The sequence below is a fragment of the Leucopleurus acutus genome, assembly GCF_964270905.1.
Source record: "Leucopleurus acutus genome assembly, chromosome: 15".
Classification (NCBI taxonomy): domain Eukaryota; kingdom Metazoa; phylum Chordata; class Mammalia; order Artiodactyla; family Delphinidae; genus Leucopleurus; species Leucopleurus acutus.
In genome coordinates, this window is record NC_139157.1 from 10,438,361 (window position 1) to 10,457,342 (window position 18,982).

The window sequence follows — 18,982 nt, forward strand, 5'->3', positions numbered from 1 at the left end:
AACAAATATAATGAGACTCGATGATGCTTCTAACTGCATAATCTAGTCTATCTTCAACTTCATCCCTCAGTCCCAATGGGGCGTCAGAGGAGAGAGAAAGTTGAAGGGGTATGAAGAGAACCACATCAGGTGTGAGTGCCAGTTCCTCGCGATATCCCCCTCTGCAGAGGAGGGGCTTTCTCCCCCACCTGCTCGCCGAGTCTGGGCAAATAGGATAAAGAGCTAGAGAACAAGTCCCGAGTGTACCCAAGTGTCCGGGCATCCAGTTCAATCCCATGGCTCCATCTCTATTGGAGACGGAGATGGAGATGGGGGAGAGGGGAAAGAAAAAAGTGAGGAAAAGAACTTTAAAAAGCTCACTCACTACTACAGCTACGTTAGAAACAGGGAATGGTGTGGAGCTTAAATGATTTTTAGACCAAATCCTGCTCTCGTGTTTGAGATTTTTCTTCAGCTTTTCATAAAACGTATCTTAAACAATGTAAGGTTTTCCTCTTCTATCACCACAGCAGACAGTCACAGCCAGCTGATTTGATCTTCTGCACATTTCTAAGGAAGCCCGACGCTCTGATGAGCAGCCTGCGGGACAGGTCGGAGCACAGCCTAACCCGGGGCCAGGCTGCACACACATCCCAGGCCCGCCTGGGGCTTTCCTCTTCTCAGGAGGGAGCTTCCATCACCTTTCCAGAAGTAAATTAAGTACTGAAAATATGGTTACTGCTCTATAATTCCTCACTTCTTGGCTCTGTTTTCCTTTAATTCTGGTACTTGAAAGGAAGAAAATTATTTTAAAAATATTCTGAACATGAATATGAATAGCATTATCAAATTATAGTCCAATGCAGTTAGAGTCCCAGGTACAATCCGAAACATAAAAAGAATAACTATTGAAAGTTTTCCATCAGAGAGCCAAAAATGCTTTATTACTGGAAACAATCTGTGCAAGATGTGAGAATTCTCTCTTCCTTTTCTCCACTTTTAATAAAATAAAAGCAAAGACCCAGGCAGGCATAGTTGCATAGGACCACCCTGATTTTTATAGCAATTAAAACCAAAACATTCATAGCAAATTTTAACATTATCAGAAAGTTTTTCTTCATTCTCCAGTAGTTTTTTCTATTTGCTTATTTAAGAAGCTTTCAGGAATAACAAGAACCAAAACAAAACACACACACGAATATACACAGGGAACTGACCATTCTATATAAACTGAAACTTTTATGGCAGCAAGTTACATCTATAGTATATTCAAAATTAGTGCTACATTTTTAATATACTGCTCTGTCTCCCACGGGACAAAAAAGTAGGAGAGAGGGGAAAAGTTGCCACTTTCTCATTCCTGTCCTCCTAACCTCTGACCCCTACCCTCCCCCCCAGCCAAGAGCCTTGCCAAGCAGGCCCTGAGCACCACGTGAGCTCCCAGGAACGTCTCCAACCTGAGTCTAGAAGCAGTTATGCGGTTGGTTACCCAAGCGAACAAGCAGAAATCAGTCTAGGAGCGGGCCTTGCTCCGACCTGAAAGCAACTCAAAAGTTTTCTCCTCAGATGCTCACAAGCGCTTTAAACATAAAAGGAAATCCCCAGCCCTGGTTCAAAGCCTAGGACAACTGCGAGCCTGGTCAGCAAGAAGGAAAGAGTCAAATGCAAAGGAAACCCCAGGCTTCACTAGCAATCTCCTTTAAAACAAATAATACCTTTATCAACTGACATCCCACAAGTTTTTATTATCAAGTTAATTAACAGACTCCTGTGTTAACATCTAAATGCTGGGCAATTAATGGCAGCAAACTATAAATGTCCTTGTCTTTGCTCTTACAACAAAATCTTATAAAGCAAACGATATGAGCGCTTCGGTAATGTAACACAGGCCTTCTATGCCTAATTTCCTCCAGAAGCTGCAGAATACAAGTGGCTTATAAATTAACATCCTGTTATATAAATAATAAGAAACAAAGATTAGAATAAATAATTAACAATAAAGGTCTGTGCCACAATGCATCACCGTCAATACACTTAATGTAACATCTGAACTCCTTCAGAGACTTCAGTGGCAAGTTATTAATTCTGAAGTATTTTACCCTCATTTCCAATGCTATCACCTTCTTTTCAAAATGATGCCCATTTTCCAAATACTTTGTTTACTGCATCTCCTTCTGAAAAATTCTGTCCACAAAGATGTCCAAATAAAGTGGTATTTGAGAAAATATAATTTAAACACTCGTTTCTACCGACGCACATGTAAGCAGACTTAGACTTCCAACTGGCTTAACTACTGAGCGATGATCCACTGTTACAAGTGAACTGCTGAGCTAGAACTATTTTCTGCTTTAAAAAAATTATTGAAAAATAACCTTTTACTTCATTCTTAATCATTGAGGAAAAGCAATGAAATTCACCAGTTCCAAGCATAATTAATATGTTCCTTCTAAATGACCTTGACTACTGAACCAAACTTAGAGTCTAGTTCAGTATCATTCAGGGTTGGGCATTACCTCTGTTCTCACTAACAAAGAGTGAGTCCTACCCCAAGATCATTTTTTCTCTCACCAGCAAACTCTTACTCATTCTTCAAGACCTCCTCTGGGACACTTTTACTAGTATCTAGACACAGCTCGAAAACACACCTCTCCTACTGTACTGTCATCTGCCCATGTTGACCCTTCTATTCAGCTGGGAATTCTTTCACTTCAGATACAATGTCTTATTAATCACTGGATTCCCAGCATAGAGAACATTCCCAAGCACAAAGGGAGTCAATAAACAGTTTATGTTTTGCTTTTCCTGTCTTCTGCAACTTTTCCAATAAGCCTGAGGTTAAAAAAATATATTAAAAAGATAAAAGTTGTACCTTGAGAAGTATACACATTCATAATACCCAATATTTCTCTCAAGAATCTGAGATAATTCTATCGGTTGGAAAAAAACTATACCTAAAAAGGCAAAGTTTGAAATACTCTCACTGCTTTAAACTAGAGTTTCGTTATTGCTGTTGCTGTTTTAAGATCCTGATATATCCTCTTTAAACTGAGACTTACTTGAATGGAGTTACCTCCTACAAATTTTCTCTAAGGAAAGAAAGATTTTTTTCTAGCTATGGAAACAACAGTGTAGTTTAAAGCCATGAAAACAGTGTTCTGCAAGGCTGCCAACTGTCACAGTCCTGGAAAGGAAGCTGAATCAGCACAAGACCAATGTCAAAGGAAAGGGTATTGACAGACAGTCTGGTTTCCATACCAGGCAACTCCCTTCAGGTTACTCGATTCTTGGAACACTGCCCTTGACACCTAGCAGCTGCTTCCGTTAGGAGCAGTGGGTAGAAGGTCTGGGAGAAACGTGTGCCACAAGAGAAACATGATCTCTTCTCCAGCATCTCACGAGAGTGGAACTGAAGTAGGACAGGAGTTGAGAGGCAAAAGGAAAAAGACGACGAGTCTATAGGTACAAGGGGGAGAGAGGAAGGTAACGAGAGTTTGCTCTCGCTACAGTGAACCAGGAAACAAACCTACCTATAATACTTTATGACCCAAGAATGACAAAATGGAAACTTTGAAACAAAAAATAAAACCATGAAAACTTACGGCATTAAGGGAGGTTTTCTCTACTGTACCGAATTATTAAATCTCAGGTGAAGGAGTTTGAGCAGGTAAGCTAGGATACAAAAATGCTTCCAAGTGGAAGCAACCTCTTCAAATAGCTTTTTTTTTTAAAACAAGAACTAAATTTTAAAAGAATTTTAAAATTAACACCTTTTAAAAGCAGGAAATGTCAGCATGCTGAGTAAATAAAATGTTTGGTGACTGGACAGTTCATGTCCCGGTTGTATTGGTTCATCTCTTGGACTACAATAGGAAGAATAAACCAGGCCTACTGTTACTTACTGATTTTTACTGTGTGTGTGTGTGTATGTGTGTGTGTGTACACTTTATTTGCGAACTTAGGATATCTCCACACTTTGGGGTACCTTACTTTTTCTGTTAAACAATTCTGTGAGCATGTTATTTAAAATGTTCAATATTTTCATTGTATATAATTGCTGTTATATGGTAATAAATCGCATGGATTCAAACCCTGTTCACAATTTTGAGCTGTTCATACAATATAACTCTATCATTCTCATTTGTACCAGTGGAGTTCATTGTTATTACACACATAGATGCAAGCCCCAGACTATTTCACAAGTCTTCTAAGGTAGACACATCTGAGCAATATTTTATTATAAACTTTCTGTCCTTTCCATTACATTTATGGCATTATACTGATGTTTGAAACTTTGTATATAGGTAACTCATTATGTATGAACTTTATTTCAGAAAAAAATAAGGAAGCCTAAGTTATTCATACTGATAAGATTTCAAGGGTGCGGTTAGTTGTCACAAGGATAAGGAAATGCAATGAAATTTCAGGGTGTAAGGTAGGAATGCTAGATTGTCCTATGATGTATAAGAGATTGATCCAACAGATCATCATACCACATCACACATTCATTTCACAAGACCCAGCATTCATTTAGATTTAAAAACAAACAAAAAGCTAACTATTTGTCTAAGCCTAGAACCCAACTCCATTCTGCATATAAGAACAAACTATTGTTAAAACAACTTTATTGATATACTGAATTTTCTAGGAATAAAACTACCATATATACTGAGGGAAGATTATATTTTGTTTTGGTCGGACTCTGACCAAGAGCTGCTCATCATCTTAAAAGATGACATCTCCACTGACAACCCTGCCTAAGACATCTGAGAGGCTGATACCACACTCCTGCATCAGCCTCATTGTGTAGTTGTCAGGCCCACACTGATCCCACATATACACGCAAGCTTTCATTTCACAAACCTTCAATGTAGTCATGCCCGAGCATTTATTTAGTTAAATATACAATGTTTTATTATACACCACTTTCTTTTCACTTTTCCATGTACAGTTAGTGCATTATTGAGAACTGTTTAAAATTTTGTGTAGTAACATACAGTATCTATGAATTTTGTGTAGGTAACATATTATCTATGAATTTATTTCAAAAGAATAAAGGAGGCAGTAGAAAAGTTTCATTATAGGGACTTCCCTGGTGGCGCAGTGGTTAAGAATCAGCCTGCCAATGCAGGAGACACAGGTTTGAGTCCTGGTCCGGGAAGAGCCCACATGCCGCACAGCAACTAAGCCAATGCACCACAACTACTCAGCCTGTGTTATAGAGACCATGAGCCACAACTACTGAGCCCGCGTGCCACAGCTACTGAAGCCTGCATGCCTAGAGCCCGTGCTCCACAACAAAGAGAAGCCACTGCAATGAGAAGCCCACACACTGCAACGAAGAGTAGCCCCCTCTCGCCGCGACGAGAGAAAGCCCGCACGCAGCAATGAAGACCCAGCACAGCCAAAAATATAAACAAATAAATTTATTTAAAAAGTTTCATTATGAAATAGGAATGTACTGTCTGTATGTTCTAAATTAGTATATTACATGTTTATATAGTTTTAAACTGTATACAAGATATCAAATAAACAACTAGAAAACAGAAGACAGTACCAGTTCCAGGAGTACGGCAGATTGGATACTCTAAGTGCCTATAATTGAAATATCTAAAATACTTGATAACATGCCTTTTTAAATGGATCACAAACTTGGCATGAATGTGACTGAAACGAAGAACACAGAAAGTAAACCAAGAACATGGAAAGTAAGAGAGCAATAGAAACTGACTTCTGTTATGGGTTTTAACTTTCCATTTGATGATGATACAGGGAACAGGGGAAAGGAAGAATCTAGGGCCCCTCAAAAGGGAGTAAAATATGAGACAATACCTCTCAAATAACTTAGGGACTAAGAAGGGCTACATCCATCATCTAAGAGCATGAAAACTCACTGAAGAGAAAGGAAAAATACCTGTCTTGAACTTCATACTGAGAGGTAGGAGGAATTAAGAAATGACTCCTTTGAGAATTAGCAACCACAGGCTAACCATCACCAGAGTTTCTGGTCAAAATTAACACTTAATGGTGTGCTCTGTAAAACCTCAAGAAGAGAATTGCATTTAAAATGGTCCCAGAGGCCATATGACCTGAACCCACTGATCAATCTTAATACCAGTTGTGGCAGGACAACGAAATATTAGGATGTTAACATCCTGATGTAACACCCTCACTGCATCACCTAGGAAGCATACAAACCATGTCAGTCAGTAAGGATGTGTAACAAGCCACCCCAAACTTAGTGGCCTACAGCCACCAGCAAGTATTCTGCTCACAGATTCTGTGGGTGAGGAATTCGGACAGAGTACAGAAGGGGAAGCCTATCCTCATCACAATGTCTCTACAGCCTCAGCTGGAAGACGGCTGATAGCCACCAGACGGCCTGGGGCTGGAACCATTTGGAGGCTTCTTCACTCAAAGGGAGGGTCACAGACCCCCCCCACTAAACAGAAGCAGTGACCTAACCACAATCACAAACGAAAATGTTTAACTTCAAGCCTTTGGATCTAACTTGCAATTTACAGGAAACAGAGGGACTAGATGAACAAATTAAGCCACATCAAGGGAAAACAATCAGACAAAGCCATTTCCTAGGACAACTGACTCAGTTTTTTCAACATGCCAAAGGCATGAATGGGGGTGGGGTAAAAGAGAACTGTTCCAGATAAAAAGACTTAAGGACCAAATCAATGTAGTAACCTTGTATGAATTCTGCTTGAAACAAATTAACTATAAATAAGGCATTCTGATGACAACTGGGGATATCCGAATATGGCTAGGTTAGTAAATGAAAAGAACTTACGGTGGCATGTGAAGGCTCATTCTATCATCCTGTTTGTCAGCCTATTAAGAACTTTCTAAGCAATAAAACTTTACAAACTAAAATATGAAATCTGATTCCTGATGACTAGTGCCCACAAGCAACTGGCAAAAGCATACAACAATCCTTCTGAGGGAACAGGACACAAACCCAAGCCTCAATAAAACTATTTAAAAAAATGAATGAAGGGAAGTAAGAAAATTCTTAGAACTAAAAGAGAACAAAAATAATGCACATCAAAATTTGAGAGATTTGGGCTTCCCTGGTGGCGCAGTGGTTGAGAGTCCACCAGCCGATGCAGAGGACACGGGTTCGTGCCCTGGTCCGGGAGGATCCCACACCGCGGCTGGGCCCGTGGGCCATGGCCGCTGAGCCTGCGCGTCCGGAGCCTGTGCTCCGCAGCAGGAGAGGCCACAACAGTGAGAGGCTCGCATACCGAAAAAAAAAAAAAAAAAAAAAATTTGAGAGATTTAGCCAAAGTAGTACTTAGGAGGAAATTTTTTAGTCATATTTATTTGGCTTTATCAGACAAAAAGCAAGATATAATCAAAGTAAGAACAGAATTTAATTAAACTTATAAAAAAGAACATGTAATAACGAGGACAGTGACCAAACTTGTTTTGGAAAGACAAACCACTGGCAAGATTAATCAAGATTAATAAAAGAAGGAATAACATTATTAATTAAAATGCTTAACTCTGGATGTTATAAAAATTAAAGAAATAAAGACTATTATGAACTTCAGGTTAATAAACTTGAAAACCTTGATGAAATGGATACGTATATAGGAATATATATAAGTAAAAAGCTGACTCAAGAAGAATTCGATAACTTGATATGCCTATATTCACAAAAGAAATAAGATCAAAAATCAGGAATGGGACGAAAGTTAAAACATCAAGGGCTACACAATCCTTTATGACTTTACAGATGCTTCTACCAAACTCCAAAAGCAGGTAATTCCAGACTTTAAAGTCTTCCAGTAAGTTTAAAAAGGGGCCTTCCCTGGTGGCGCAGTGGTTGAGAGTCCGCCTGCCGATGCAGGGGACACGGGTTCGTGCCCTGGTCCGGGAAGATCCCACATGCCGCGGAGCAGCTGGGCCCGTGAGCCATGGCCGCTGAGCCTGCGCGTCCGGAGCCTGTGCTCCATAACGGGAGAGGCCACAACAGTGAGAGGCCCGCGTACCGCAAAAAAAAAAATAAATAAAATAAAGGGACTAGTTTGGGAGTTCCCTGGTGGCCTAGTGGTTAGGATTCTGGGCTTTCATTGCCATGGTCTGGGTTCAATCCCTGGTAGGGAAACTGAGATCCCGCAAGTCACGCAGCAGTGTGGCCAAAAATTAAAAAAAGTCTGTGGTGGGGGCGGGGAGAGGGGGCGAGACTAGTGTCTAACTCATTCTGCAAAACTTCATAATACAGATAACAAAACCGCACGAGGATAATTACAGTCCAATCCCTTTTATGAACAGTGATTCAAGAAACCTAAATAAATGTCAGCAGACTGAATTCAGTGATGTGCAAAAAATATGTCATGAGGCTAGGTTTATTCTAGAATGCGTGTTTGGCATAATACTTAAAAAAATGTAATATACCCCAATAACAGATTATAAGAGGGAAAACAAAGTGATCATCCCAAAAGACACACACAAAAAAAAAACATAAGATAAAATTCAGCATCCATTCATGATAAATTCTTAGCAACCTAGAAAAAGAAGGGAACTTCCTTATGGGCAGCTACAATGGGCAGCTACAAAGAAAAGAAAAGAAAAAGAGAGTAAACATTATATTTAATGATGAAATGCTGAAAGCCTTCTTTTAAATCAGAGATAATACAAAAACAGACAGTCCTTTCAAATAATGCACTGAAGAAGCTGTCTGAGGAAGGACAAAAGAAGGGGAGATGGGAGTGTTTTTTTTTTTAAGCAATTAAAAAAATAAAATTTGGAAAACATAAGAGAATCTATAAATGATTAGAGTTAGTAGAATTCACAAGAACTTAAAAGGGTCAATGTACAATAAAATTTAATATACCAAGTTCATTATATTTGTATATACCTGAAACAATGAGAAAATGTAATATAATAAAAATATAAAATCTATGTTTACAATACCAAGAAAAATAAAACGTATATAGGAATAATTCTAACCAAAAAGTACAACAGTTCTTTTTGAAGAATATTATAAAAGAAATTTAAAACTATCTAAACAAATGAAGAAATGGAGAGAGAAGTCATTCAGGAAGAGGAGGGACAGTGGGGTAGGAATGTGAGAAGAAAAGGAAAATCAGCCCTGAGAACAAGCAGACCGGAGCACCACCCATAGCACATAAGCAGTGCTGAAAGCAGATTTGGACAAGGCCGCTTTTTGACAACAAAAATGACTAAACATCTGCCTCTTCTTACTAACATTGTCCTTCTCTAAGTGACTGGTGCTTCTTTACCAATGACAAAGCCCGGACACACTTAAGTTCTGCCTCATGGCTCAAAATTAAGACACCTAACCACCAAATGCTCACAGCTGCTTTGAAGTAGCCAGTCCAGACTGACCCTCACTCCCCTGATACCTCTTAGAACCATCCAGCACACACCCCAACCCCTACCCTATAAACGTCCCAACCCCACACCTTCCGTGAGGCTCCGCAGGGGCGTGTCCTCCCTGGCCCCTAGTAACCCAAGCCAGGTAAACCCAGCTCGTTCTATTACGTGTGTTGCTAATTGTTCAAATGAGGTACTTTTTTTTTAACTCTTATTATTTTATAAGTATCACCTATTTCACATAAAACAAAAAAGGTACAATGAAAAAAAAATCCCATTATAATAACAACAAAAAAGACAAAATTCTTAGGAAAAAGCACGGTAAAAAAATGAAAAGTTTATATGAAAAATAAGCAAACACAAATTGCCAAGAGAGCTCTGAAAAGAGTAATGAAGATGTACTAACCCTACCAGACATTAAAACATGATAAAAACACTACAATACTGGCGCACTAACAGAAGGACCAATGGAAAAGAATAAAAGTCCCAGAATAACCTCAAACACTGTACATAAAGGAAAATTTTAGAAGTTTAAAAGGAAAGATAACAGTAATGGTTAATTTTATGTGTCAAGTTGGAGAGTATTTGGGGATGAAATTAGCATTTAAATCAGTGACCTTGAGTAAAGTAGATTACCCTCCATAATGTGGGTGGGCCTCATCCAATCAGTTGAAGGCCTAAATAGAACAAAAAGACCAGGCCCCCAAGCAAGAGGGAGTTCTCCAGCAGACTGCCTTCAGGCTTCATCTTCACCATCAGCTCTCCTGGGTCTCAGCCTGCTGGTCCACGCTAGATTTTGGACTTTCCAGCTTCCATAACTGTCTGAGTCAATTCCTTAAAATAAAATATCTTCATCCTAACCAATAGGCTAGTTCTCTGGTGAGACCTAATGCAAGAAAAGTTACTTAACCAAGTGGTCATCTAGAGAAAAAAAAAATTACGTTGGATCACACCTCTCTCCATAGATTAGGATAAGTGAAATGTAGAAATTACTCTATGAAAATACTACAAAATAACAGGGGACAGTTCCTTTGTAACTTCAGAGTATGGAAGGTTCATAATCTCACTAAAAATAAAATCCAGGGCTTCCCTGGTGGTGCAGTGGTTGGGAGTCTGCCTGCCGATGCAGGGGACGCAGGTTCGTGCCCCGGTCCGGGAGGATCCCACGTGCCGCGGAGCGGCTGGGCCCGTGAGCCATGGCCGCTGAGCCTGCGCGTCCGGAGCCTGTGCTCCGCAACGGGGAGGAGACCACAACGGTGAGAGGCCCATGTACCGCAAAAAATAAATAAATAAATAAAATAAAATAAAATCCAGATATCATAAAAGAAAACACTGCTAATTCTGACTACATAAACATTTTTTTAAATTCAAAAAACCCTTCTGCATAACAAAAAAAATGGACCACAATTAATGTCAAAAGACAAATGATAAGATGCGGAAGTGAGTAATTCATATCACGGACAGAGGTCTAGTCTCCCTAATATACCTAGTTTTTATTATATAAATCAATTTTTAAGAGACAAACAACTGAATAGAAAAATTCAAGATAAAAAGATATGAACTGACAGTCCAGGAAAAAAGGAAATGTAAACATTTTTACATACATAAGATGTTCAAAATCACTCGTAACAAGAAAAATGTAAATTAAAACTACATTATCAGATTGGTAAAAATCCAGAAGCTTCTTAAAACCATGCTACTGGCACATGGTAGGTACTCTCACACATCGATGGCGGGAGTATAAACTGGCACAACCCCTAAGAGGAACCATCTAGCAATATTTACCAGAACTGCAACTGCACATACCCACTGATACAGCCAGGAATTTATCCTACAGATACACTCGGACGTTTGTGAAATGATACATACACAGAGCATCATGGCAGTATTGTCTGAATTGCAAATAACTAAAAATAATCTAAACGCCCATCAAAAGAGAGCTGGTTAAGTACATTATGATATGTCCATAAAATGGAATGAAGCTATAAAAGAATGGAGGATTGCTTTAGGTACTCCTCTGGAAAGAACCACAGAAAATCTATTTAAGTGGGTAGGGAAGGGGGAATGACAAAGAACAGAAGAATGTTTACAGTATGTTACAGTGTACCAACATTTGTGTAAAAACAGAGCTAACAATTAAAATATGGTATTTTGCTTCTTTATATAAAGAAACATACAATAAACTAATGAAGTGGTTATCTAGCAAAGGGTGAGGAGGGTGGTGAGCTAGACAAGAGGAACTATGGTGGAGACTGGAATCTGTACCCTTTCCTTGTACTTGTTAATTTTTGAACCATATGAATGTATTGATTATCTAAAACATTACACATTCAAAAATGTTAAAGACACAAAGTGAGGTATCTTAATGGAACCCTAAAATTACCTTTTGTATCAACCACATTAACAAAAGACACAGTCATACCTGCTGATTATCTCCTAATACAAAAATCAACAGACTGTGTATGCTATATCTGGGAACAAAAGGAAAGTCTACAGGAAGGAATGTTCTGTCTGTTACGAAACACTGGCTTCTTACATTAAATACAGTTGAGCTCCTTTGTTTTTTAAATGCTTGTGAATTCAGCATTCTAAATTCTTATTAAAATTTGGCTTGATTTTGAAAATATTCTAGTGGTTATTTTTACTTTGTTTTGGGATAGATTTGGGGGGATTATTCTGGTTTTGGAGGTGCTAACTATATCTAAAATGCTAGATCTCATTTCCTAGATAAACTTTCCAAATCTATCTGAACATCAAATTCCCTAAAAAGTAAAACTGTTCCTGTCAAACCAGACCCTCTGATTAGGCTACCTAAATGTCTCAGGCTACCTAAATCTCTCTGATTTCCATTTCTTTGTCCCAGAAGAGTTTACTGAAACTTAAACTTAAAAAATATTTAGACATTCTATAGTTAGGGAGTATGAAAACAAGAAAAAATTTCCAATATACTTTGAGAAATATTTGTTTTTCCTCAGAATATACAAAAAACAATGACAGTATTTACATTAAGGAATCATTTTTATATAGTATTTCCTGACATATAATTTATTGTATTCAAGTCAATAAAATAACAGCAGTATCGTTCAAAGCATAAAAGAGGCCTAAACTAAGCACATTAAAATAGTATTCATTAAAATAAGATTTGACCTGTAGTATGCTTTAAATATTTAAATATGAAGGATATTAAATAACTAATTGCCATGTGGAAGAAGTCATCAGTGAATGCTTCATAAAGGAAGTAAATTTTGAACTTGGTCTTGAAGGAAATGACAGGCACTCAGAATCCTTAATCAAATTGGTTTTACAATCAGAGATTCATTTTAGCTCACTGAAGGAAAATGAGTAATATAATCTCTCTATTGAGTCCTCCTTAAACTCTGATGACATGACAAAACATTCTGTCTACAGAGAAGCTCAATAAGGCTCTGAAAGCCCAGGAAAAGCCTGTAACTTTATATATCATAAACCCAGACACCAGTCTCTCTCACTTAAAAAGAAACGGTATTGAAAGGTTATTTAATTTTCCCACATTTTAATAAAAGACCAGACTGAATAACTTTGAAATAATGTACATTCCTACCTCTATAAATTGCTTTATATAAAACCAAAATTTTGAAAACATATATGCAAAAAACAAGATTCTACAGATCTTCAATCTCAGCTGTTGTTTTAACATGTTTTCTTTGAAGTCATAAACTCTTTTTGGAACTCAAATAAAAGTCACATGGGAAAAGACTCCAAAGAACCCAAGAAAATACTTAAGAAATCGGCTGAATTTATTAAAATTAAGCTTCATATATTTATATATGTTGCTTAGCATCAACAGTCTCTCCAAGCTGTGTAAGTAGCACTTTAAAAACTGAATAGTCAATGTCACTGTCTTCCCCTCTCTTCACCACCCCCAACCCACAAAAATGAAAGAAGAGAGGAAAATATAAAATGCAAAGTTACATTTTGATGCTTATGACTGAAAGTGCCATGAAAGCTCTATCTGAATTCAGAGTACAGGTCCTGAGCTCATGATACCTTTTAATATCACTCAGTGACAATCCCTAAAACAAGATGAAACTGAATCACTGTACCAAATGCATATGTACTATTTTTCTACAAATCATGTAAGCTGAAATACATAGCCCAATAACCTAAAAGAGTATTTAATGAGGCTAATTTAAACTAGAAAGTGTTTAACATACTTAAAAGTACATGATTCCCTTTAGTATTTTAATATATTGTAATTGAAGTGATTATCTGTCTATAAGCTAGTTTAGGAAGAATAACACTGCCAAAGGCAACAATGTCTTGTCCCAGTAGCATTTACCATTAAAACAAAAACAAACCAAAAGAAGGCTCGACATAAAAACACCGTGTATGTGCCAGCTAGAAAGATTAAATGATCAATAAAACCATTTTCCTGAATGAGCCTCAACGGAGTGACGGAGTACTTTCTGGAAAGATTCAGAACACAAATGACAAAGAAATGACTGACATTTTCTGCTGTCACTAACCAGTAATGTAAGAAGCTATTAAACTAGTCATTCTTCCCACCCTTCAATCTCAAACATCCATTCGTAAACAAAGAGTTTAGGTTATAGTTCTGCATTTTCTCAAAACTTCTATTTTTCCCACTGAGAACAGAAATGTTTTCAATGGGCTGGGAAGACATCTCAGAACAGAGGCCTGGGGACCAGGACTGTGCTCACCTGCTGCGGCTGGTACCTCTGCTGGGGCTGGGACGGCAGATACTGCGCCTGCGGCTGCTGGCTGTAGTAAGGCTGCTGGCCCTGCTGGCAGTAACCGCTCACACCTGGCTGGCCATACTGAGGCGGCACCTGTTACGGAGTCAAGCGGGGCAAGTGAGAAAGTCAAGACGTGCCATTCAGCGAAATCAAATATGGTTTCAATTCAGCAACAGGAAGTGGGTTCTTTGCTAAGCAATTGAATTCGATATTTTTAATATTCTCCCCATTAGATAAATTGGCATACTGCTTTCTACTCACATACTATCAATGAAGACAAAAGACAAAGTATTTTTTGAAGCAGAGTTAAATTAGCAGACATCAAAAATTGATAATTTCACAAAAATCCAGTGGCAGGGTCGGGGGGAGTTCCTAATACTGACGTCAAAAAATTGTTTCTGCTAGGGCTTCCCTGGTGGCGCAGTGGTTGAGAGTCCGCCTGCCGACGCAGGAGACACGGGTTCGTGCCCCGGTCCGGGAAGATCCCACATGCCGCGGAGCGGCTGGGCCTGTGAGCCATGGCCGCTGAGCCTGCGCATCTGGAGCCTGCGCTCCTCAATGGGAGAGGCCACAACAGTGAGAGGCCCGCGTAACGCTAAAAAAAAAAAAAAAAAAAAAATGTTTCCGCTAGAAAGTCAAAGCAGCATTATGCTAATCCATTCTCATGGAACACTCAGATGAAAATGAACTCCAGTCCAAGCTCACTAATACTTTGTAGGATGTTTGTGGTTTGGGGACATGTTTGTTTCAACTAAGGTCAGAATGCCTCAATTACATTTTAGCAGATACCAGTTACAGCAGCAATTCCATTACCCGATACTATTTTGGCTAAAAAGGAACAACACTGCTTTATAATAAAATGAAACCCATTTAGAAAACAATACTATGTATATCAAACAATATAACTATCAATATGAGTTCTTGATGGAAAGATATTCATAGCTATACAAGGGTAGTATTTTCCTAGTTGATAAAACGGTTACTGATATAAAGCAAAGCGTACTGTGCTGCAAATACCCGAGTTACAGACAGAATGACCTAAAATCAGTCTTCTCCATTTCTAATTTACATGAGCCTAAAAAATCTTGAAATCATTGTTCAAACAAAAGTCCTTCCTCATTCAGTAAATACACCACTGATATTTTCTGATGTTCTTTCAAATGAGAAATCTATTGACATTTTTTTCCCCCTAATTGAGAGAAAGAACAGGAGAGGAAAAGAAAAACAAGATATCAGGACGGCAAAAAGCACTCCTGGAATGAGAATGGTGAAGTCACTGTGAACACCACAATAGGGTCCATTTGAGAACTGCAAGAACATGATCCCCATAAGCACACATACTTAAGAACTCAGTCATCAGTCCCAGATATACACTTAAAAAACAAATTGACTACAGAATACTGAATGAGGAAAAGAGGAGAGTGAGGAGGAAAATATTAAACACTCTGCCTCTAAGACCAATTAGCACAGTAATTGGCAACATATTCAATGAAGTAAAAGGGAAAAAATGCAGAAAGCTAAAGTTCATATTCCTTTTGACCCGATCTAGATTATTTTCAAGCTGCTAGCAACGCTGACAAAACATTTGGCCACAATGGCTTACAAATGCCTCTCATTTCGCAGACCCCAAGTTAGTAGAACAGACAAGTTTGTATTGAAAACCATGCAACAGCACAGTTGAATTCTTTGCTTTTATTTATTTTACAGCTTGATATCTCATAATGAATGTATGTCCCTGACATAAGCCAAGCCAAAGAATTTCCATAAAATACAACTCCACATGCTAGAATACCATATACTACCACAACACATACCCTTCCGTTCAACACCCATATGTTTGATTTGATATCTAATACTGCATTTCACACAAGCATCTTTGCAGTTTGATTTGAAGCAGTTAGGGTAACACTTTGCCAGTGTTAAAATGACTGTAAAGCTCAGTCAACACAGCCAGCAACTCCCCTGTGAATTGCACTTTAATATGTTGACTTTCTGGTTTACAGAAACCCTTACACACAATATGGAAGTGTGTGTGGGGGGGGGGGTTCTATTTTCTAAGCAAGACAACAAGAGGACATATTGCAGGAGTCTCCTCACACTAGAGAAGCCATGAACTTACTAGATTCTTTTACTATCTATTCCAACTCCGAAAAGTGGGGAAGCAAGCCGGATGCAGGGGAGGCAGGTAGGCTGGGTGGGAGTGTAAGCAAATCTTCAATGGATCCGTAGCGACAAGCTGCAGAACAGGGCAAACGTCAGAGGGGGAACCACCCAAAGCATCTGCTTGGGAGATTCCATCACTGTCTTCCACAATTAAAAACCTACCTGCTATCCTTTTAAATACATCGTCTAATTATTTGGTACTAACTAACTGGCTAACTAACCTTCTGAGACCCTGGGATAACTGACAGGGCCTAGAGCCAATCAACTACATTTGGTTTACTGTCCTTACGTGGGAGCCATGACAAAACAGAGATGACTAAGTTCTAGTCTACCTAAAGAATCTCTGTACTAGAAACATATGAAATCTGAATCCAAGCCCTCCTGTACCTCAGTTGTGTGAATATGATCGATCACATAATGATATGCCTTACATCTCCATCTGCAAAACGGGGTTACCTCCTCTACTATTTCCTATTAATATTATAACCAGCAATATTATAATCCTATCTGGAATGCTACACAATAATTATTACTTATTAAACTAAGTTGTAGTGCTACCTCTACAACATTAATTGTTAACTAAGTGTTATCTTTAAAAAGCAATTTCTAAATATAATACACCTCAGCTGTCAGGAACTAATGTCAATTCTTTAATGGTCAATAATGTTTTTGCTTTCATCAGTTTAGATGTAGGGCTTTCAAAGTTCTATTATATGATTTTCTGACATCTTAAACCAAACAATCATTATTAAGAAACATAAATGGAAGGGCGGAGCCATAATACATGGACTGCCCCAGAGCCTACTGCCGCAAGTTGTCTGCACAAACCCCAGAGAAACTGTGGTCTCGCACTGCCGGCTTCTCACACGGCATCAAGGCCTTCAGCCACACCGCTCCTCGCTCAGACCTCCATCTTTCACAGCATCTGCTGAGGACTGAGAAACCCACTACACTGTTATGAAGACCCAAAGGACTAAGCCATGAGGGAAGCATATGAGCTTTTATTGTCTCAAGTTTTGTGAAATCAATTTTGGCTACTAAGAGTCTTTTTGCTTATCTCTTAGTTCTTAGCCATATACAGGGTAAATAAGATTACCGAACTGTTGAATTCAACTGTTCAACAGTTACCAAACTGTTGAAATTTAACCAAGAGTTACTGAGTTTCAGGAACCAAGTGCTGAGAATTGAGGAAACAAAGCCCTTCTGTCTCAGATACCACGCGTCCCCTAACCGGCCTAACCCACCATCATTTTCGTGCCACTTCTGATTTGATTTTACCACAGGGGAGATTATTAGATTTCGTCAGTTACCCCTTTAATCATGTGTTCATGTGTTTACCGTTTGTCCTCATCACTAGACTACACACTCCTACACCCGTGGTATGCCTCCTGGAAGGGGGCCTGCCACTGAAATGTTTGTCGGATGAAGAATGAATGTTGTTCAATGGATTATTAAATCAAGTTATTATTATATAAAACTCTAGTGCTCGCTTCGGCAGCACATATATTATATAAAACTTTAATGATGGAACACATTATAAAACTGAAATGACTTATACCATCCAAGTCTTTGATTCAGCTTCATCCAATAGACAAAAACCCCAAACCTCACGTTGACAGCAGCAGAGGACCCTCGGCTATTACCGGCTAACCCTCGAGGTCATTACTGCCCAGCCAACGCGCTAGACATTTATCACTAAACTAAACCAAATGGAAATCTCCAGAAAATGCCTAAGATCAGGGATTTTCTATTTGTTATGTAAAAATAAGAAAAACAAAAATTTCTCTCATTTCTAAATAAAGAGGATCTTCAAGTGGAACATGCACACACACAGTCACAAAATGTTTTATTCCAATTTTCAAAGAAATGTGAATGCTTTCAAACATTACCGGAAAGGGAAAGTATAGCTAAAAATGATTCATTCACTTTAAGTATTTATTTTATGAAACTACTCTGATAAAGGACATGAGTATTAACTTTCAAATCTCTGTGTCATGTTAAATGTGCAGAATTCCAGGCCCCATTTTTCATTTTACTTTACCTTGAACTCTTTGCTCATACTTCAACACTGAAGAAATGATCAGGTTTATATTCTCATCCTTTTCCTATCTAAAGTAGTTTGAGAAAGCAGTTTCTCCACTCAGTTTCAAGGTGCACTGCCTACGACCCATGAAACACTCACATGTGTCCCAGGAAGGATATTCCATCCAACACTATTTACAAGAGCCAGAAAGAGGAAGCAATCTAATTCCAACACAGTAAGTAAGTGGGAAAAATAGATTTTGCTAGAGTCATACGTGGAATTCTAACCATAAAGGGTACAGTTTAGTGGCATTAAGTAGAGTCACGTTGCTGTGCGACCATCACATCTATCCACCTTCAGAACCTCACCATCCCCAAATGAAATTCCATTTCCATTAAACAGTAACTCCCCATTCCTATCCCCCACCCCAGTCCCTGGGAACGACTATTCTGCTTTCTGTCCCCATGAATTTGGTTATTCCTTTTGAGTCGGGCTTATTTCACTTAGCCTAATGCCTTCAAGGTTCATCCATGTTCCAGCATGAATCAGAATTTCATTCCTTTCTAAGGCTAAAAATATTTCCATTTTAAGTATATACAATATTTTGTCCCATCGTGGGCAATGGGTGGGTTGTTTCTACCTTTTGGTTATTGTGAATAATACTGCTACGAAAACAGGCATACAAATACCTGCTCAAGCCTTTTCTTTCACTTCTTTTGGACATATACCC

At 38.6% G+C, this 18,982-nt stretch overlaps 1 protein-coding gene across 4 annotated transcripts in view; it reads right to left on the bottom strand.

Annotated features, from left to right (window-relative positions):
- The window catches only part of ARID1B (AT-rich interaction domain 1B), a 410,478-nt gene that overhangs the window by 268,331 nt on the left and 123,165 nt on the right, over positions 1-18,982 (bottom strand). For all 4 annotated transcript variants that reach the window (XM_082855803.1, XM_082855802.1, XM_082855805.1 and 1 more), the window contains exon 3: positions 14,031-14,159. In XM_082855803.1, the coding sequence (XP_082711929.1) occupies positions 14,031-14,159 (129 nt within the window). The remainder of the gene's footprint in view (positions 1-14,030; positions 14,160-18,982) is intronic.